The 21085-nt window shown below is 51.8% G+C and overlaps 2 protein-coding genes across 2 annotated transcripts in view; one reads left to right on the forward strand and one right to left on the reverse strand.

Annotated features, from left to right (window-relative positions):
* The first annotated feature begins 1518 nt into the window (after positions 1 to 1518).
* Positions 1519 to 4414, forward strand: LOC148834118 (uncharacterized). Its single transcript, XM_088916736.1, has 3 exons — positions 1519 to 1778; positions 2543 to 2772; positions 4208 to 4414. Exons 1-3 carry the CDS (start codon positions 1657 to 1659, stop codon positions 4321 to 4323), a joined length of 468 nt encoding a protein of 155 aa, XP_088772862.1. The 5' UTR covers positions 1519 to 1656; the 3' UTR covers positions 4324 to 4414.
* A 3328-nt stretch (positions 4415 to 7742) lies between these two features.
* ipo4 (importin 4) overlaps positions 7743 to 21085 on the reverse strand; it is a 28930-nt gene continuing 15587 nt past the window's right edge. Inside the window, exons 16-30 of the mRNA XM_088916688.1 lie at positions 20604 to 20717; positions 20294 to 20417; positions 19949 to 20060; positions 19693 to 19826; positions 19465 to 19542; positions 19314 to 19371; positions 17681 to 17786; positions 17181 to 17374; positions 13377 to 13424; positions 12896 to 13021; positions 12274 to 12500; positions 11462 to 11594; positions 10721 to 10825; positions 9067 to 9136; positions 7743 to 8371 (exon numbers count right to left, since the gene is read on the reverse strand). Coding sequence (XP_088772814.1) covers positions 8241 to 8371; positions 9067 to 9136; positions 10721 to 10825; positions 11462 to 11594; positions 12274 to 12500; positions 12896 to 13021; positions 13377 to 13424; positions 17181 to 17374; positions 17681 to 17786; positions 19314 to 19371; positions 19465 to 19542; positions 19693 to 19826; positions 19949 to 20060; positions 20294 to 20417; positions 20604 to 20717 — 1760 coding nt within the window. The 3' untranslated portion in view covers positions 7743 to 8240. The remainder of the gene's footprint in view (positions 8372 to 9066; positions 9137 to 10720; positions 10826 to 11461; positions 11595 to 12273; positions 12501 to 12895; positions 13022 to 13376; positions 13425 to 17180; positions 17375 to 17680; positions 17787 to 19313; positions 19372 to 19464; positions 19543 to 19692; positions 19827 to 19948; positions 20061 to 20293; positions 20418 to 20603; positions 20718 to 21085) is intronic.

Here is a 21085-nt window from a genome sequence, read left to right on the forward strand (position 1 = left end):
AGAGGGGTTCATACAGACACACTGACTGACTGGACACTCTGCACTGAGAGAGAGGGGTTCATACAGACACACTGACTGGACACTCCAGTACATTAACACTGCACTGAGAGAGAGGGGTTCATACAGACACACTGACTGACTGGACACTCCAGTACATTAACACTGCACTGAGAGAGAGGGGTTAATACAGACACACTGACTGACTGGACGCTACAGTAAATTAACATTGCTCCAAGCCAAGTGTCCAAGGGGGTGTGAGGGGAGTGTAAGGGTTATTTACTGAACAGATTTTTAAAATGTGGCGCATCTGTGTGAGAATTCAATAAATCAGTCAGTACGCACTCTGACTCATCACACAGAGAGAGAGAGTGCATGTGAGATCAAACCGTTATTATCTGCTATAGCTGAAATATTTTAATTACAAAGAAATATCAACATGGTTAAATAAACACACTGTAGCAAAGTCATGGGCAGTCTTTATTATGCCATATTATTCTGCCAGATTTGACACTAACAGAACATCTCCTGTCCTGTTGTGTGTTTATTACTGAGGGCTTCTCTGTGATCTCCTCTCTCTCACTGTGTCTCCTGTCCTGTTGTGTGTGTGTATTACTGAGGGCTTCTCTGTGATCTCTTCTCTCTCACTGTGTCTCCTGTCCTGTTGTGTGTATTACTGAGGGATTCTCTGTGATCTCCTCTCTCTCACTGTGTCTCCTGTCCTGTTGTGTGTGTTTATTACTGAGGGCTTCTCTGTGATCTCCTCTCTCTCACTGTGTCTCCTGTCCTGTTGTGTGTGTGTGTATTACTGAGGGCTTCTCTGTGATCTCCTCTCTCACTGTGTCTCCTGTCCTGTTGTGTTTATTACTGAGGGATTCTGTGTTATCTCCTCTCTCACTGTGTCTCCTGTCCTGTTGTGTGTATTACTGAGGGATTCTCTGTGATCTCCTCTCTCACTGTGTCTCCTGTCCTGTTGTGTGTGTTTATTACTGAGGGATTCTGTGTCATCTCCTCTCTCACTGTGTCTCCTGTCCTGTTTGTGTGCTTATGACTGATGGATTCTGTGTCATCTCCTTTCTCACCGTGTCTCCTGTCCTGTTGTGTTTATTACCGAGGGATTCTGTCATCTCCTCTCTCACTGTGTCTCCTGTCCTCGTGGGGGTTTCTCAAGGACAAGTCAGTGAGAGAGGAGAGGTGAGACCGGGAGCAGAGCTGGTGATACAGACTGCGATTCTGCTGTCAAGGTGGACTGACATGTCAGTCTTGACAGTTTAATGAGCTCCACAGCCAAGCGCCAAATTACACACTTTCACATGCGTAACATATATCTGCCCCCAAGAACAAGAGGCAGAGAGCTGACAGCAGCACCTCAGAGAGAGACTCAGCCCCACACACAGAGACAGAGAGAGACTCGGCTCCACACACACAGACAGAGAGAGACTCGGCCCCACACACAGAGACAGAGAGAGAGACTCGGCCCCACACACAGAGACAGAGAGACCCAGTCCCACTCCACACTGACGAGTGAGTGGTCCACACACAGAGACAGAGGAGAATTTATTTTCCAGTTTTCTCACATTCCGACCAGTTTAACTCGGACACGCGGGTGAGGAAGAGAGGTGTTTGCGCACACCTGTCTCCTAGCTGTGGGGCGCGGGGATGGTGCGCTCCGATCTGGAGAGGGACCTGCCCCTCTGCGTCTCCCTGCCCATCGAACTGCTGAGCGTGGAGGAAGCTTTTCCCTTCCTGGACCTGACGCTGAGGGACCTGGGGATCTCACAGTGAGTCCACTGGGAGAGAGAGAGACACTGAGGGATCTGGGGATCACAGTGAGTCTGGCTGGGACAGAGCGAGACACTGAGGGATCTGGGGATCACAGTGAGTCTGGCTGGGATAGAGCGAGACACTGAGGGATCTGGGGATCTCACAGTGAGTCTGGCTGGGAGAGAGAGAGAGACACACTGAAGGACCTGGAGCTGGGAGGGAGAGAGAGAGAGAGACACTGGGGGATCTGGGGCTGGGAGAGAGAGACACTGAGGGATATGGGGCTGGGAGAGAGAGAGACACTGGGGGATCTGGGGCTGGGAGAGAGAGAGAGACACTGGGGGATCTGGGGCTGGGAGAGAGAGAGACACTGGGGGATCTGGGGCTGGGAGAGAGAGACACTGAGGGATATGGGGCTGGGAGAGAGAGAGACACTGAGGGATATAGGGCTGGGAGAGAGAGAGAGACACTGAGGGATATAGGGCTGGGAGAGAGAGCGAGACACTGAGGGATCTGGGGGTGGGAGAGAGAGTCGGTGAGCGGGCGTGCGCCTCGGGACCCGTGTGCACCGCACGAGTCGGTGATTGGGCGCCTCGGGACCCGTGTGCACCGCACGAGTCGGTGAGCGGGCGCCTCGGGACCCGTGTGCACCGCACGAGTCGGTGAGCGGGCGCCTCGGGACCCGTGTGCACCGCACGAGGAGAGCACCACAACTCCAACTCGCATTACTACCAGTCAGCAGTGTTATAGATCGGAGTCTAGTGCGGGTGTGTCTGCGCAGGTCCGCAGTAAAGGAGAAGGTGTTCTGGGTGGACAGCACGAAGACTCGGGTCCGGAAGGGCCCCAGCCAACTGCGGGAGAAGGAGGTCCTGGTCGTGGAGGCACGGGTGCGAGTGCAGAGGACCGGCGACCCGCTGGAGCAGGAGATCCTGTACAGCACCGAGACGCACACGGACCGCAGTTACTGCAGGAGCTGTGTGTCGGTGCTGCCCTGGAGACACACCCAGAGAGGTGAGGGGGGCCAGCCTGTTAGATCTCAGACAGCATTAATGATGGATTAATCTGATCTCATTCCGCTCCCCAGGCTGTGAAATAACACACCCGGGTGAGACAGACACTTCACTGCATGAAAATGAAAAATATTACATTTCAAGCCAGCATCTTCGAACTGAATGTATCAACATATTTACAACTCACTCTCCAGCTGCATTCTAAACGTACTGGAGTGTCCAGTCAGTCAGTGTGTCTGTATGAACCCCTCTCTCTCAGTGCAGTGTTAATGTACTGGAGTGTCCAGTCAGTGTGTCTGTATGAACCCCTCTCTCTCAGTGCAGTGTTAATGTACTGGAGTGTCCAGTCAGCGTGTCTGTATGAACCCCTCTCTCTCAGTGCAGTGTTAATGTACTGGAGTGTCCAGTCAGTCAGTGTGTCTGTATGAACCCCTCTCTCTCAGTGCAGTGTTAATGAACTGGAGTGTCCAGTCAGTCAGTGTGTCTGTATGAACCCCTCTCTCTCAGTGCAGTGTTAATGTACTGGAGTGTCCAGTCAGTGTGTCTGTATTAACCCCTCTCTCTCAGTGCAGTGTTAATGTACTGGAGTGTCCAGTCAGTCAGTGTGTCTGTATGAACCCCTCTCTCTCAGTGCAGTGTTAATGTACTGGAGTGTCCAGTCAGTCAGTGTGTCTGTATGAACCCCTCTCTCTCAGTGCAGTGTTAATGTACTGGAGTGTCCAGTCAGTGTGTCTGTATGAACCCCTCTCTCTCAGTGCAGTGTTAATGTACTGGAGTGTCCAGTCAGTGTGTCTGTATGAACCCCTCTCTCTCAGTGCAGTGTTAATGTACTGGAGTGTCCAGTCAGTCAGTGTGTCTGTATTAACCCCTCTCTCTCAGTGCAGTGTTAATGTACTGGAGTGTCCAGTCAGTCAGTGTGTCTGTATTAACCCCTCTCTCTCAGTGCAGTGTTAATGTACTGGAGTGTCCAGTCAGTGTGTCTGTATGAACCCCTCTCTCTCAGTGCAGTGTTAATGTACTGGAGTGTCCAGTCAGTCAGTGTGTCTGTATTAACCCCTCTCTCTCAGTGCAGTGTTAATGTACTGGAGTGTCCAGTCAGTGTGTCTGTATTAACCCCTCTCTCTCAGTGCAGTGTTAATGTACTGGAGTGTCCAGTCAGTCAGTGTGTCTGTATGAACCCCTCTCTCTCAGTGCAGTGTTAATGTACTGGAGTGTCCAGTCGGTGTGTCTGTATGAACCCCTCTCTCTCAGTGCAGTGTTAATGTACTGGAGTGTCCAGTCAGTGTGTCTGTATGAACCCCTCTCTCTCAGTGCAGTGTTAATGTACTGGAGTGTCCAGTCAGTGTGTCTGTATGAACCCCTCTCTCTCAGTGCAGTGTTAATGTACTGGAGTGTCCAGTCAGTCAGTGTATTATTAACCCCTCTTTCTCTCCTAGAAGGGCTGCCAGAGAACAGTGACAAGACAGTGGAGATGGTTGTTGCTGTGGATACAGAATCACATCCAAACTGGCAGAAAACCAAAGAAACCAAAGGAAATTTGATCCTGAATTAGCAAAGATGACTTCTGAAGCAAAAAACAAGATTTAGTAATGAGCTTTCCTGCAAGTGAACCCTTCAGCTAAAGACCTTTATCTATGGGCTCTATGGACATCTAGTTCTCAGTGCTGTTGACCAATCTGAAATGTAATTCTTCACTATGCTGTAACTGTAGGCCTTAGTCTAACGGAAGTGTTCTACTGTACTGGACTGTAGCTCCTATTGTAACAGACTGTTCTACTGTACTGGACTGTAGCTCCTATTGTAACAGGACTGTTCTACTGTACTGGACTGTAGCTCCTATTGTAACAGACTGTTCTCCTGTACTGGACTGTAGCTCCTATTGTAACTGGACTGTTCTACTGTACTGGGACTGTAGCTCCTATTGTAACTGGACTGTTCTACTGTACTGGACTGTAGCTCCTATTGTAAGGGGACTGTTCTACTGTACTGGACTGTAGCTCCTATTGTAAGGGGACTGTTCTACAGCACTACTGCACTGGGATTATTGCAAGAAATAGTTTCCCATTGTAAGAAGTTAACTCTGTTCAGTGATGTACATTAACACCTGACTTACATGATTTGAAATAAAAAATAAACAATTTCTTCTGCTTTCCCACTAATGACTGCAGTCTCTCTCATCAGTATCAGAGGTCAGCATTCAAACAGATGATAGTCACGTGTCCCCGTCAGTCCGAGATGAGTCTCAGTGTAGCACTACAGAACCAGTGTGGGGGCAGGGTGGCACAGTGGTGAGCATTGCTACTCGCCTTGCTGGGGTTCTGGGTTCAATTCCTGGGGTGCTATCTGTGTGGAGTTTGCATGTTCTCCCTATGCGCATGTGGGTTTTCTCCCGCAGTCCGAACACATACTGGTAGGTTAACTGGCTTCAGTTAACTGGCTTCTCACACCAATGGGCCATAGTGTGAGAGTGTGATTGTCTGTGCGCGTCTGCCCTGCGATGGACTGGTGTCCTGTCCAGGGTGTGTGAGAGTGTGATTGTGTGTCCTGTGATGGACTGGTGTCCTGTCCAGGGTGTGTGAGAGTGTGATTGTGCGTGTCCTGTGATGGACTGGTGTCCTGTCCAGGGTGTGTGAGAGTGTGTGTGCGCGTCTGCCCTGTGATGGACTGGTGTCCTCTCCAGGGTGTGTGAGGGTGTGATTGTGTGTGTCCTGTGATGGACTGGTGTCCTGTCCAGGGTGTGTGAGAGTGTGATTGTGTGTGTCCTGTGATGGACTGGTGTCCTGTCCAGGGTGTGTGAGGGTGTGATTGTGTGTGCCTCTGCCCTGCGATGGACTGGTGTCCTGTCCAGGGTGTGTGAGAGTGTGATTGTGTGTCCTGTGATGGACTGGTGTCCTGTCCAGGGTGTGTGAGGGTGTGATTGTGTGTGTGTCCTGCGATGGACTGGTGTCCTGTCCAGGTTGTGTGAGAGTGTGATTGTGTGTGTCCTGTGATGGACCAGTGTCCTGCGATGGACTGGTGTCCTGTCCAGGGTGTGTGAGGGTGTGATTGTGTGTGCCTCTGCCCTGCGATGGACTGGTGTCCTGTCCAGGGTGTGTGAGAGTGTGATTGTGTGTCCTGTGATGGACTGGTGTCCTGTCCAGGGTGTGTGAGAGTGTGATTGTGTGTCCTGTGATGGACTGGTGTCCTGTCCAGGGTGTGTGAGAGTGTGATTGTGCGTGTCCTGTGATGGACTGGTGTCCTGTCCAGGGTGTGTGAGAGTGTGTGTGCGCGTCTGCCCTGTGATGGACTGGTGTCCTCTCCAGGGTGTGTGAGGGTGTGATTGTGTGTGTCCTGTGATGGACTGGTGTCCTGTCCAGGGTGTGTGAGAGTGTGATTGTGTGTGTCCTGTGATGGACTGGTGTCCTGTCCAGGGTGTGTGAGGGTGTGATTGTGTGTGCCTCTGCCCTGCGATGGACTGGTGTCCTGTCCAGGGTGTGTGAGAGTGTGATTGTGTGTCCTGTGATGGACTGGTGTCCTGTCCAGGGTGTGTGAGGGTGTGATTGTGTGTGTGTCCTGCGATGGACTGGTGTCCTGTCCAGGTTGTGTGAGAGTGTGATTGTGTGTGTCCTGTGATGGACCAGTGTCCTGCGATGGACTGGTGTCCTGTCCAGGGTGTGTGAGGGTGTGATTGTGTGTGCCTCTGCCCTGCGATGGACTGGTGTCCTGTCCAGGGTGTGTGAGAGTGTGATTGTGTGTCCTGTGATGGACTGGTGTCCTGTCCAGGGTGTGTGAGAGTGTGATTGTGTGTCCTGTGATGGACTGGTGTCCTGTCCAGGGTGTGTGAGAGTGTGATTGTGTGTGTCCTGTGATGGACTGGTGTCCTGTCCAGGGTGTGTGAGAGTGTGATTGTGTGTGTCCTGTGATGGACTGGTGTCCTGTCCAGGGTGTGTGAGGGTGTGATTGTGTGTGTCCTGCAATGGACTGGTGTCCTGTCCAGGGTGTGTGAGGGTGTGATTGTGTGTGTCCTGCGATGGACTGGTGTCCTGTCCAGGGTGTGTGAGAGTGTGATTGTGTGTCCTGTGATGGACTGGTGTCCTGTACAGGGTGTGTGAGAGTGTGATTGTGTGTGTCCTCTGATGGACTGGTGTCCTGTCCAGGGTGTGTGAGAGTGTGATTGTGTGTGTCCTCTGATGGACCGGTGTCCTGTCCAGGGTGTGTGAGAGTGTGATTGTGTGTGTCCTGTGATGGACTGGTGTCCTGTCCAGGGTGTGTGAGAGTGTGATTGTGTGTGTCCTCTGATGGACCGGTGTCCTGTCCAGGGTGTGTGAGAGTGTGATTGTGTGTGTCCTGTGATGGACCGGTGTCCTGCGATGGACTGGTGTCCTGTCCAGGGTGTGTGAGGGTGTGATTGTGTGTGCCTCTGCACTGCGATGGACTGGTGTCCTGTCCAGGGTGTGTGAGAGTGTGATTGTGTGTGTCCTCTGATGGACCGGTGTCCTGCGATGGACTGGTGTCCTGTCCAGGGTGTGTGAGAATGTGATTGTGTGTGCCTCTGCCCTGAGATGGACTGGTGTCCTGTCCAGGGTGTGTGAGAGTGTGATTGTGCGTGTCCTGTGATGGACTGGTGTCCTGTCCAGGGTGTGTGAGAGTGTGATTGTGTGTGTCCTCTGATGGACCGGTGTCCTGCGATGGACTGGTGTCCTGTCCAGGGTGTGTGAGAATGTGATTGTGTGTGCCTCTGCCCTGAGATGGACTGGTGTCCTGTCCAGGGTGTGTGAGAGTGTGATTGTGCGTGTCCTGTGATGGACTGGTGTCCTGTCCAGGGTGTGTGAGGGTGTGATTGTGTGTGCCTCTGCCCTGCGATGGACTGGTGTCCTGTCCAGGGTCTACCAATGCTTAGACAATGGAGCGGGTGCAAGCCTGCAGGGGCAGGACAGGGGAAGGGAGTACAGGAAAGAGAAAACAGGTGAAAGACATGCAGAGTGCAGTGGATTAAGTGCCTAGGAAAATTTTATTTTGTACTACTTGAGTTCTGCAGCAATTTTCACACAGAGAAAAGTCTCATTGGAAATGTATTTATCAGTCAGTAAATGAAAACAGCTTCAAAACAATAATAATAATACTCTAACAGAGGGAAAGTAAATGTGAAAGATACCTTGACTCCTGTCGTCTTTCTGCTCTCCACATTACAAACCTCTCTAAACTGGTTAATGGTTTGAAAAACACCCAGCAACTCCAAAAGCACTCCCCTTCATAGAAGAAAGTGAAATATTAAACAGCAACAACAAAGGATAAAATGAAAGTAAAAATTAGAACTAAACAATCTTTGCATTAAGTCTGAACTTTGGCTCTCTGTGTTTCAATTGATAGTACGAAGATTGATGGTATAAATTAAATAGCTACTGAGCGCCCCACCTCATTGGCTAAACTTGAAGATACTGATTTGGCAGGCAGCCAATGAAGAGAGAGTTTCCACCGATGTGGGCGGGGCTAGGAGGCAGTAACAGCAGAGGTCACCGTGGCCCTCCCCTGAGCAGGAAGTGACATCACAGCGGTCTGGAACTCCTGAGGATAACGCTGGGCAACGTCTCTGAGCAACAGAAGCAAAGTGTTCTGGATATCTGAAACAGAGAACAACAGCCAATATAGACACCCTGACAGAACAGCCATTACACTGCATTACAAAAGCAAAGGGCATCAGATTGTCACAGCCTTTTCACATCTCTGCTCATTCTCTTTCAGACATAAAGCAGACAATAAATAATGATGAAATGAAGACAAAGTAATACCCACTACAACATTCTTGGATAAACAAATAAAATCCATGCAGATTTAACTATTCAGTTGTACTTAAGAAATATTACTACAGTACAGTAATGCAAGTATTGTTTCCTGTGATCCACACAATAACAAAGCAAATATCCCTCAAATGTCCACTAATGTTCAGAAGTGCACAACACTCCTGACGAGCACAGAGTGACGTCCTGTCACTGGTGAACAGTCAAGCCACCGCACTCCTGACGAGCACACAGTGACGTCCTGTCACTGGTGAACAGTCAAGCCACCGCACTCCTGACGAGCACACACTGACGTCCTGTCACTGGTGAACAGTCAAGCCACCGCACTCCTGACGAGCACACAGTGACGTCCTGTCACTGGTGAACAGTCAAGCCACCGCACTCCTGACGAGCACACGGTGACACAGTGGATTAAACAGCTCAAGAATGTGAAACAGTGAATTGCAGTACAACAGTACAGCACAGATGACAGACACAGACACACACAGAGTGACAGACAACAACAGATGACGCCTCACCGGGCTTGAGTTCTTTGGTTCCCAGGACCTGACTGACTGCAGACACCACTGGCTTCAGGTGTCCCACAACCTGCACACAACACAGCACAGGAGAACACTTACTCAGGCTGTACACTGCTACATCACTCTGGGAGGTGTTTTTATGGTTAGTGTCATTATTTCAGTATTTCTGGCTATATAAGAAACATCAAAAAAGGGCGTCAATTTTCAGGCATTTATGATTTTCAAAACATAACTAAACTGGTAATGATGACAATATACCGTTCAGTAGCACGTTCGTAGAGAACTATGCACTTCATACAGGCGATTTCAGCTTCTCTGTCAATTATGGCTTTGGCTCAATTTTTGTTTCACAAAATCACTAACTTCACTCTCTTCCCATTTGATGCCTGGTGTTTGTGCACTGGAAGTATTCTCTCCCAGCGTCAGTAGCACTGAAGTCATTTGGCCTGTTTTCACCACAGGCTGTGCTGGCTGTGATTCTGCCCCCTGTGTTGCTGCTCCCTGGTTTGTATTGGCACTGTAACGTCAGCACAGAGAGAGCAGGCCTGTACTAGCAACCCGCCCGTACTGCGCTGTGCTCAGAAAATACCTTTGATAAACTCCAGCAATCCTGCAATTTAGAGACCCAGAACTTTAATCCAACTCAAAATCCGAGGAGGAATGAGACCGAACTCCTCATTTTGGAATGAATTCTTTTCTCCACTGTGATGACTCCTTTTCTGTTGTCTTGGGCTCTTTCTCTTCCAGTGTGGACCCCTCTAAACAGGGACAGTCCAGACTGGACACTGCTGTCCCAAGAAGTTTCTTTTATCCCCCAGATGGACGCCGCTGTGCAAAGCAGTGTGCTTTTGAGAGACTTTTTTTAAGATCACTTTATTGGCCATATACAATTTCACCACGAACCGACAACCTTCCAGCCACAGGCGCAGATCCTGAGCCACAGAGCCACCACACCACACTTCTGCTTTTGCTTTTTCCTTTTTTGGGCTTTTTCCCCGTTTCCTCCCTCTGACCTGACACCGGGGCCTCAAACGGTTACAGTTACCCTGTGTTGAAGTGCTCTCTTCCCATTCCCACTTGTCCTTCAGAGCTGGAGAGGGTTTCTGGGGTCTTCACTGCCCTCTCCAGCGCTACCACCGCACCACTGGTGACTGCTCTCTGCTGGGGTGACAGGGGCGGACACACTTGTCTCGGATGAACACAGCGGCCTCCGCTCACAGTGTCACTACGTTACCATACGTGGTGTGGTGGCTCTGTGGCTCAGGATCTGCGCCTGTGGCTGGAAGGTTGCCGGTTCGAATCCCACAGCCGGCAGAGGAATCCTACTCCGTTGGGCCCCTGAGCGAGGCCCTTAACCCCAGCCGGTCCAGGGGTGCTGTATAAATGGCTGACCCTGCGTTCTGACCCCCAGCTCCTCTCCCTGTCTGTGTGTCTCATGGAGAGCAAGCTAGGGTCTGTGAAAAGAAATTGAATATACGTTTTGGAAATTGTATACATATACAATTTCCCAATACAAGAAATTGTATATGTATGTGGCCAATAAAGTGAGCTCATACATGCGTCCATCACAGGCTGGGGCCCCGAGACCCACGGAGCGGACAAGGCCGGCCCCCGAGCTCGGGTTGACGTGCCCCGCTACCTGCCGTCTCACCAGCGGCTGTGTGTGGGTGTAGAGGAAGGCCAGGCAGCTGAACACGGTGCTGTTCTCCTCCAGGTCCTCCTTCAAGGGGAGACATGACAGCACGGCGGGGAGCACCTGAGACAGCAGACAGGGGACAGAGAAGAGGGACAGGTTCTTGATCATCGGAAATGTACATCTGACTAAAGAGCTGCAAAATATTACCTCCACAAGCAGAGACACTTCACAGCGACAAGCGACAGTTTCATCATTCTTGACACTCTTGACAGAGGGCAGAGTTTAGCAGTCCATGTATGTAGTACAAACCATTTTCTCTTGTATGTAATAATATTCCTTACGCTTATATATCACATTTTCTGGACACTCCACTCAAAGCTCTTTGCAGGTAATGGGGATCCCCTCTTCCACCACCAGTGTGATGATGCACCAGTCTGCTCACACACCAGCTCTCAGTGGGGAGGAGAGCAGAGTGATGAGGCCAGTTCAGAGAGGGGGGTTATTAGGAGGCCATGACTGGTAAATGTCAGGGGGAAATTTGGGCAGCATGCTGGGGTAACACCCCTACTCTCTTCGAGAAACACCCTGGGGTTTTTACTGACCACAGAGAGTCAGGACCTCAGGGTTTACGTCTCATCACATTACTGGGAGATGAATCCACGACATGTGCGGAAGGGGAGGACGAGGATGGGATTAAGCATGAACGTGCTTCAGCCCCTGAGGGGGAGAGAGGCAGGAGATCGCACGCGCACTCACCTGCTCCAGCGGGACACACTCGGCGTTGGCCAGGATCATGCGGCTCAGCGCAGCACACAGGTTGTCGATCACCCTGCGGTCAGACTCCCGGGACAGCAGGGAGGAGAACAGCGCCAGCATGGCGGGGTAGTCTCTGAGACAGGGAGTCAAGGCAACGACGGAGACGGGAGAGGAGGGGGGCAAAGGGCACCGCAGATTCCGAAAAAAAATCCCGCTCCTTCCAGACGGCATCCTGCAGGCCTGCGCTAATGTGTGCTCAGTGTGCGGACAGCAGGCAGGATACTGTGAGAGGGCAGGCCTGCGCTAGCGCCCCCACCCTGAGCACAGTGGAACTGCACCTCTCCCACTCTCACTCCCTACAGCTCAGTGTACAGACAGCAGGCAGGATACTGTGAGAGGGCAGGCCTGCGCTAGCGCCCCCACCCTGAGCACACTGCAACTACACCTCTCCCACACACTCCCTACAGCTCAGTGTGCAGACAGCAGGCAGGATACTGTGAGAGGGCAGGCCTGCGCTAGCGCCCCCACCCTGAGCACAGTGGAACTGCACCTCTCCCACACACTCCCTACAGCTCAGTGTGCGGACAGCAGGCAGGATACTGTGAGAGGGCAGGCCTGCGCTAGCGCCCCCACCCTGAGCACAGTGGAACTGCACCTCTCCCACACACTCCCTACAGCTCAGTGTGCGGACAGCAGGCAGGATACTGTGAGAGGGCAGGCCTGCGCTAGCGCCCCCACCCTGAGCACAGTGGAACTGCACCTCTCCCACTCACACTCCCTACAGCTCAGTGTGCACACAGCAGGCAGGATACTGTGAGAGGGCAGGCCCGCAGGCCTGAGCTAGCGCCCCCACTCCGAACACACTGTTGCTGCGCACCTCGGCATCGCTGTCCCTCACGCCGCCCACCAGCACTGGCAGCAGTCGACTGGCCAGGTGGGTGGCGACGGGCGCACCCCCCGACACCCCCCCGAGCGCCTGCAGGATCTCGGCCAGCGTGCCCAGAGAGAAGGAGCGGTCAGCCACCGTGCAGGAGGGCTTCTGCCAGGGAGAGACAGAGGGCAGGGGTGTGAACAGAGCAACAGAGCGTGTGTGAGTGTGATACAGTGTGACATAGTGTGCAACAGTGTAATATAGTGTGCAACAGAATGTGCGCGAGTGTGATACAGTGTACAACAGAATGTGAGTGAGATAGTGTGTAAGAGTGTGATACAGTGTGTAAGTTCGATAGGGTCTAAGAGTGTGTGAAACTGTGTAAAAGTGTGTAATACAGTACAGTATGTGATACAGTGTGTGAGTGTGTGATACAGTGTGTCAACCTGTGATACAGTGTGTGTGTGTGTGTGAGATAGAGTGTGTCAACCTGTGATACAGTGTGTCAGCCTGTGATACAGTGTGTCAGCCTGTGATACAGTGTGTGCGTCACACAGACTCACAGTCTTGTTGATCAGCAGGGGCAGCAGCTCGTTCAAGTAGGGGGAGAAGGTCTCTCCTGGCACAGCGGCTGCGAGGAGGGGGATACCCTCGCCAGCGAACTCCTGCAGCATGGCGTCATACTCCGCCTGGAACACATGGGGCAGCACAGCACGGTCAGCAGGGGTCTATAGCGCAAGGCATGGAGCTCACAACACACAGGTTCGGTCTGGCCAGCACAGCACACAAACATACTGCAGCCTTGGAAAGAGTTTAAAGAAGATTAATAGGCATGATTCCTAGTTCCCGTCAGGAGATCGTAATATACCCTGAGAAACATCCATCCATTCATTTTCTATCTACTTCTCCCAATACAGGATCACAAGGGAGCCGGAGTCTATCCCAGAAAGTACTGGGCGCAAGGCAGGGTACAGGGAGAGGAACTGAGGGAACTGCTGCTAGCATAGCCTTCTACTAACAGCGAGACAGAGACAAACTCCATACCTGCTGCTCATCATCATCTCCATCATCTCCTGCATCCTGACAAGCTGTCTGCAATAGAGAGAGAGGGGTTAATACAGACACACTGACTGACTGGACACTCCAGTACATTAACACTGCACTGAGAGAGAGGGGTTCATACAGACACACTGACTGGACACTCCAGTATATTAACACTGCACTGAGAGAGAGGGGTTCATACAGACACACTGACTGACTGGACACTCCAGTACATTAACACTGCACTGAGAGAGAGGGGTTCATACAGACACACTGACTGACTGGACACTCCAGTACATTAACACTGCACTGAGAGAGAGGGGTTCATACAGACACACTGACTGACTGGACACTCCAGTACATTAACACTGCACTGAGAGAGAGGGGTTCATACAGACACACTGACTGGACACTCCAGTACATTAACACTGCACTGAGAGAGAGGGGTTCATATAGACACACTGACTGGACACTCCAGTACATTAACACTGCACTGAGAGAGAGGGGTTCATACAGACACACTGACTGACTGGACACTCCAGTCCATTAACACTGCACTGAGAGAGAGGGGTTCATACAGACACACTGACTGGACACTCCAGTACATTAACACTGCACTGAGAGAGAGGGGTTCATACAGACACACTGACTGACTGGACACTCCAGTACATTAACACTGCACTGAGAGAGAGGGGTTCATACAGACACACTGACTGGACACTCCAGTACATTAACACTGCACTGAGAGAGAGGGGTTCATACAGACACACTGACTGGACACTCCAGTACATTAACACTGCACTGAGAGAGAGGGGTTCATACAGACACACTGACTGGACACTCCAGTACATTAACACTGCACTGAGAGAGAGGGGTTCATACAGACACACTGACTGACTGGACACTCCAGTACATTAACACTGCACTGAGAGAGAGGGGTTCATACAGACACACTGACTGGACACTCCAGTACATTAACACTGCACTGAGAGAGAGGGGTTCATACAGACACACTGACTGACTGGACACTTCAGTACATTAACACTGCACTGAGAGAGAGAGGGGTTAATACAGACACACTGACTGGACACTCCAGTACATTAACACTGCACTGAGAGAGAGGGGTGAATACAGACACACTGACTGACTGGACACTCCAGTACATTAACACTGCACTGAGAGAGAGGGGTTAATACAGACACACTGACTGACTGGACACTCCAGTACATTAACACTGCACTGAGAGAGAGGGGTTCATACAGACACACTGACTGACTGGACACTCCAGTACATTAACACTGCACTGAGAGAGAGGGGTTCATACAGACACACTGACTGACTGGACACTCCAGTACATTAACACTGCACTGAGAGAGAGGGGTGAATACAGACACACTGACTGACTGGACACTCCAGTACATTAACACTGCACTGAGAGAGAGGGGTGAATACAGACACACTGACTGACTGGACACTCCAGTACATTAACACTGCACTGAGAGAGAGGGGTGAATACAGACACACTGACTGACTGGACACTCCAGTACATTAACACTGCACTGAGAGAGAGGGGTGAATACAGACACACTGACTGACTGGACACTCCAGTACATTAACACTGCACTGAGAGAGAGGGGTTCATACAGACACACTGACTGGACACTCCAGTACATGAACACTGCACTGAGAGAGAGGAGTTAATACAGACACACTGACTGACTGGACACTCCAGTACATTAACACTGCACTGAGAGAGAGGGGTTCATACAGACACACTGACTGACTGGACACTCCAGTACATTAACACTGCACTGAGAGAGAGGGGTGAATACAGACACACTGACTGACTGGACACTCCAGTACATTAACACTGCACTGAGAGAGAGGGGTGAATACAGACACACTGACTGACTGGACACTCCAGTACATTAACACTGCACTGAGAGAGAGGGGTTCATACAGACACACTGACTGACTGGACACTCCAGTACATTAACACTGCACTGAGAGAGAGAGGGGTTAATACAGACACACTGACTGGACACTCCAGTACATTAACACTGCACTGAGAGAGAGGGCTTCATACAGACACATTGACTGGACACTCCAGTACATTAACACTGCACTGAGAGAGAGGGGTTCATACAGACACACTGACTGACTGGACACTCCAGTACATTAACACTGCACTGAGAGAGAGGGGTTCATACAGACACACTGACTGGACACTCCAGTACATTAACACTGCACTGAGAGAGAGGGGTTCATACAGACACACTGACTGACTGGACACTCCAGTACATTAACACTGCACTGAGAGAGAGGGGTTAATACAGACACACTGACTGACTGGACACTCCAGTACATTAACACTGCACTGAGAGAGAGGGGTTCATACAGACACACTGACTGGACACTCCAGTACATTAACACTGCACTGAGAGAGAGGGGTTAATACAGACACACTGACTGGACACTCCAGTACATTAACACTGCACTGAGAGAGAGGGCTTCATACAGACACATTGACTGGACACTCCAGTACATTAACACTGCACTGAGAGAGAGGGGTTCATACAGACACACTGACTGACTGGACACTCCAGTACATTAACACTGCACTGAGAGAGAGGGGTTCATACAGACACACTGACTGACTGGACACTCCAGTACATTAACACTGCACTGAGAGAGAGAGGGGTTAATACAGACACACTGACTGGACACTCCAGTACATTAACACTGCACTGAGAGAGAGGGCTTCATACAGACACATTGACTGGACACTCCAGTACATTAACACTGCACTGAGAGAGAGGGGTTCATACAGACACACTGACTGACTGGACACTCCAGTACATTAACACTGCACTGAGAGAGAGGGGTTCATACAGACACACTGACTGGACACTCCAGTACATTAACACTGCACTGAGAGAGAGGGGTTCATACAGACACACTGACTGACTGGACACTCCAGTACATTAACACTGCACTGAGAGAGAGGGGTTCATACAGACACACTGACTGGACACTCCAGTACATTAACACTGCACTGAGAGAGAGGGGTTCATACAGACACACTGACTGACTGGACACTCCAGTACATTAACACTGCACTGAGAGAGAGGGGTGAATACAGACACACTGACTGACTGGACACTCCAGTACATTAACACTGCACTGAGAGAGAGGGGTGAATACAGACACACTGACTGACTGGACACTCCAGTACATTAACACTGCACTGAGAGAGAGGGGTTCATACAGACACACTGACTGACTGGACACTCCAGTACATTAACACTGCACTGAGAGAGAGAGGGGTTAATACAGACACACTGACTGGACACTCCAGTACATTAACACTGCACTGAGAGAGAGGGCTTCATACAGACACATTGACTGGACACTCCAGTACATTAACACTGCACTGAGAGAGAGGGGTTCATACAGACACACTGACTGACTGGACACTCCAGTACATTAACACTGCACTGAGAGAGAGGGGTTCATACAGACACACTGACTGGACACTCCAGTACATTAACACTGCACTGAGAGAGAGGGGTTCATACAGACACACTGACTGACTGGACACTCCAGTACATTAACACTGCACTGAGAGAGAGGGGTTCATACAGACACACTGACTGACTGGACACTCCAGTACATTAACACTGCACTGAGAGAGAGGGGTTCATACAGACACACTGACTGACTGGACACTCCAGTACATTAACACTGCACTGAGAGAGAGGGGTTCATACAGACACACTGAGTGGTAATTTACTGATCGGTGAGCACCTTCTTCTTCAGCACGTCGCGGATGGTGTGGCTGATTTCTTGCAGGCGGCCGTTCTCCTGCAGCGCCTCCCCTTTGCAGGACTTGAGGACAGCATTGAGAGACTCCAGCACCGCCATCACCACCTGCCTCTCCTTCTCCTCCCGCACCGCCTTCAGGAAGCAGGGGGTCACCACTGACAGCAGCTTGTGCAGAGCTGGGGGAGACACACACGCTGCAGGGCACTGTACACAGCAAGACAGCACAGTCCAGACAGGGACAGGCAAGTACCACACAGACAGGGACAGGCAAGTACCACAGAGACACACAGACGGGGACAGGACAAGTACCACAGAGACATATAGACAGGGACAGGCAAGCAGCAGAGACAGGCAAGTACCACACATAACACATAGACAGGGACAGACAAGTACCACAGAGACACATAGACAGGGACAGGCAAGTACCACAGAGACAGAAGAGCCGACACAGACAGGGACAGACAGACGCACACAGGCGTTACCCTGGTGGTTGTTCTCAGTGGGGCTCTCCTCCCACACCCGGTGCTGGGCCCTGCAGAACTGACCCAGAGCCTCATAGGCTGCCTTCCGCACGTTCTCATGGGGGAACTGAGGGGAGCAGGGAAAGACAGGGGATAAAGAACAGATCTCACAACAAACACACCCTGATGGACAGTCACAGTCACACACACACGCGCCCTGACACACCTGACAGACAGTCACAGGCACACACACACACCCTGACACACCTGATAGACAGTCACAGGCACACACACACACACACACCCTGACACACCTGACAGACAGTCACAGGCACACACACACACACACACCCTGACACACCTGACAGACAGTCACAGGCACACACACACACACACACACACCTTGACACACCTGATAGACAGTCACAGGCACACACACACACGCCCTGACACACCTGACAGACAGTCACAGTAACACTCGCCCAGACACACCCTGACGGATAGTCACAGTCTCACACACACACGCCCAGACACACCCTGACGGATAGTCACAGTCTCACACACACACGCCCAGACACACCCTGACAGACAGTCACAGTCACACACGCACATGCCCAGACACACCCTGACAGACAGTCACAGTCACACACGCACACGCCCAGACACACCCTGACAGACAGTCACACACGCACACGCCCAGACACACCCTGACAGACAGTCACACACGCACATGCCCAGACACACCCTAACGGACAGTCACAGTCTCACACACACACCTTGACGGACAGTCACAGTCACGCACAGACAGACTCACCCTGACGGACAGTCATAGTCAGTCACAGTCACACATGCACAGACACACCCTGACGGACAGTCACAGTCACACAAGCACAGACACACCCTGACGGACAGTCACAGTCTCATACACACAGACACACACACACACCCTGACGGACAGTCAATCACGCACAGACAGACAACCTGACGGACAGTCATAGTCACAGTCACACATGCCCAGACACACCCTGACGGACAGTCATAGTCACAGTCACGCACAGACAGACACACCCTGACGGACAGTCACAGTCACGCACAGACAGACACACACACCCTGACGGACAGTCACAGTCACACACACGCCCAGACACACCCTGAAGGACAGTCATAGTCACAGTCACACACACGCCCAGACACACCCTGACGGACAGTCACAGTCACACACACACACACATGCCCTGACACACCTGACAGACAGTCACAGTAACACATGCCCAGACACACCCTGACGGACAGTCACAGACACAGACACAGTCACAGTCACAGTCACAGTCACAGTCACAGTCACAGACACACACACACACACACACACACACACACACACACACACACACACATGCCCTGACACACCTGACAGACAGTCACAGTAACACACGCCCAGACACACCCTGACGGACAGTCACAGTCACACACGCACACCCAGACGGACAGTCATAGTCACAGTCACACACGCCCAGACACACCCTGACGGACAGTCACAGTCATGCACAGACAGACAGTCACAGTCACGCACATACACGCCCAGACACACCCCGACGGACAGTCGCAGTCACACACGCACAGACAGACACACAGCACCAGAAAGGGGCACACTCACGTCATGCAGCTCGTACACCTGCTGGAAGCTGGACTCCAGGAAGGGCAGGAAGGCAGAGCTGGGAGAGGGAGAGTGAGAGTGAGAGTTAGCACAGCGCAGCAGTGTGCGTGGACAAGCCTGGCGCTGCAGGAAGTCAGCCTGTCCATCTCACCCTGTGTTGTAGGCGATCTCCCCCAGAGCATCGCAGGCATCCTCCTTCTCATCGATATAGGCGTTTTCCACACTGAACCTGCCGACACACGAGCAAAAATACACTGAGATCGTCTGCAGACGTTGCCATCATACGGATTCAGTATCGCCGACAGACAACAGAAGCTCAGAAGCCATCTGTCTTTCACTAACGCTGCTCTTCCAGATGGAGCAGGACAGATGTACGCACCCAGCAATGTCTCTCTCCTCTCCCTCGCTGTCTCGTCCACTCTCGTCTTCCACGACCACCTCTTTCTCTTCATCGTCATCTTCGTCTTCCTCGTCCAGGAGTAGAAACGACCGATGCTCCTCATCCAGGTGAGCCTGAGGGCAGAACAGACACACTGGCTGAAGAGCTGGAGTAATGGGGTGGTGAAGCACTGGGGGCTGGCATGCTGACATGCGAGAGAGAAGACAGGAGACTAAGGAGAGGGCCTGTGACTCACAGTGACGCCCTCAGTGGACTTCAGAGACATCAGCATCAGGGTGGTGATGGAGGACAGGTGAGGAGTAAGGCACTCCGGGCAGACTGTAGACACTGCCGAGAACAGGCTGTACCTGAGACAGACAGGCAGAGAGAGGGAGGGAGTTACTCACAGCCTACAGGATGACAGGATACAGACAGAGACAGACGGGGTGCTCCGACAGGATACAGACAGAGACAGACGGGGTGCTCAGACGGGATACAGACAGAGACAGACGGGGTGCTTGGACGGGATACAGACAGAGACAGACGGGGTGCTTGGACGGGATACAGACAGACAGACGGGGTGCTTGGACGGGATACACACGTGCAGCGCCGCAGGTCAGGGTCATCCACAGTGTCGGTGAGTTTGAGGCCGAGCTGAACACACTCCGGAGCCAGAGGACTGAACACCTCTTTGCCCACAGTCCTCCCCAACACGCCCAGGGTATCTATAGAGAGAGGGGGCGAGACTGACTGACCACACTGCAGCACGTCAGTATGTACAGGGTGAACTGCCGCTCACAGGCAAGAAGACAGCACTGACAATCACTGGCGATACTGACATTCCCTCCCAGCACAGACACGAAAGAGACGCATCAGAAACGGTACAGGAAGTTGAAAGCAGCTGTCCGTACCCAGGGCCTGCGTCTGCAGGGACCTCATCTCCTCCCGCGTGTCCGTCAGGAAGCCCTTCAGGCTGTCAATCACCGGGGGGAAGAACGGCACCAGAGACTCCTTCGCCGCATTGGCTGAGAGGCACACAGAGGGAGGGATCAGAGGGCCTGCCGGCCAATGAGAGTGCATGCACGCGCATGTGTGCGGTAATTCAGACACAAACACACGCAGGGGCAAGCTGATTCAGAGACACTTACGGACACGATTATATAAGAGACGTATATCTCTTACATAATCACTTTAGAAGATCACTTTATTGGCCCTATACAATCTCTTGCATTAGGAATTTGTCTTTTCACAGACCCCAGCTTGCTCTCCATGAGACACACAGACAGGGAGAGAAGCTGGGGGTCAGAGCACAGGGTCAGCCATTTATACAGCACCCCTGGAGCAGCTGGGGTGAAGGGCCTCGCTCAGGGGCCCAACGGAGTAGGATTCCTCT

Source organism: Atractosteus spatula, chromosome 5 (assembly GCF_055471065.1).
Source record: "Atractosteus spatula isolate fAtrSpa1 chromosome 5, fAtrSpa1.hap1, whole genome shotgun sequence".
Lineage (NCBI taxonomy): Eukaryota > Metazoa > Chordata > Actinopteri > Semionotiformes > Lepisosteidae > Atractosteus > Atractosteus spatula.

Bases quoted from the DNA above. Each gene is read 5' to 3' on its own strand.
- LOC148834118 (XM_088916736.1), top strand. From the start codon at position 1,657: ATGGTGCGCTCCGATCTGGAGAGGGACCTGCCCCTCTGCGTCTCCCTG. The intron at 1,779-2,542 runs GTGAGTCCACTG...GTGTCTGCGCAG, and splicing joins AGGGACCTGGGGATCTCACA to GTCCGCAGTAAAGGAGAAGG. The intron at 2,773-4,207 runs GTGAGGGGGGCC...TTTCTCTCCTAG, and splicing joins CTGGAGACACACCCAGAGAG to AAGGGCTGCCAGAGAACAGT.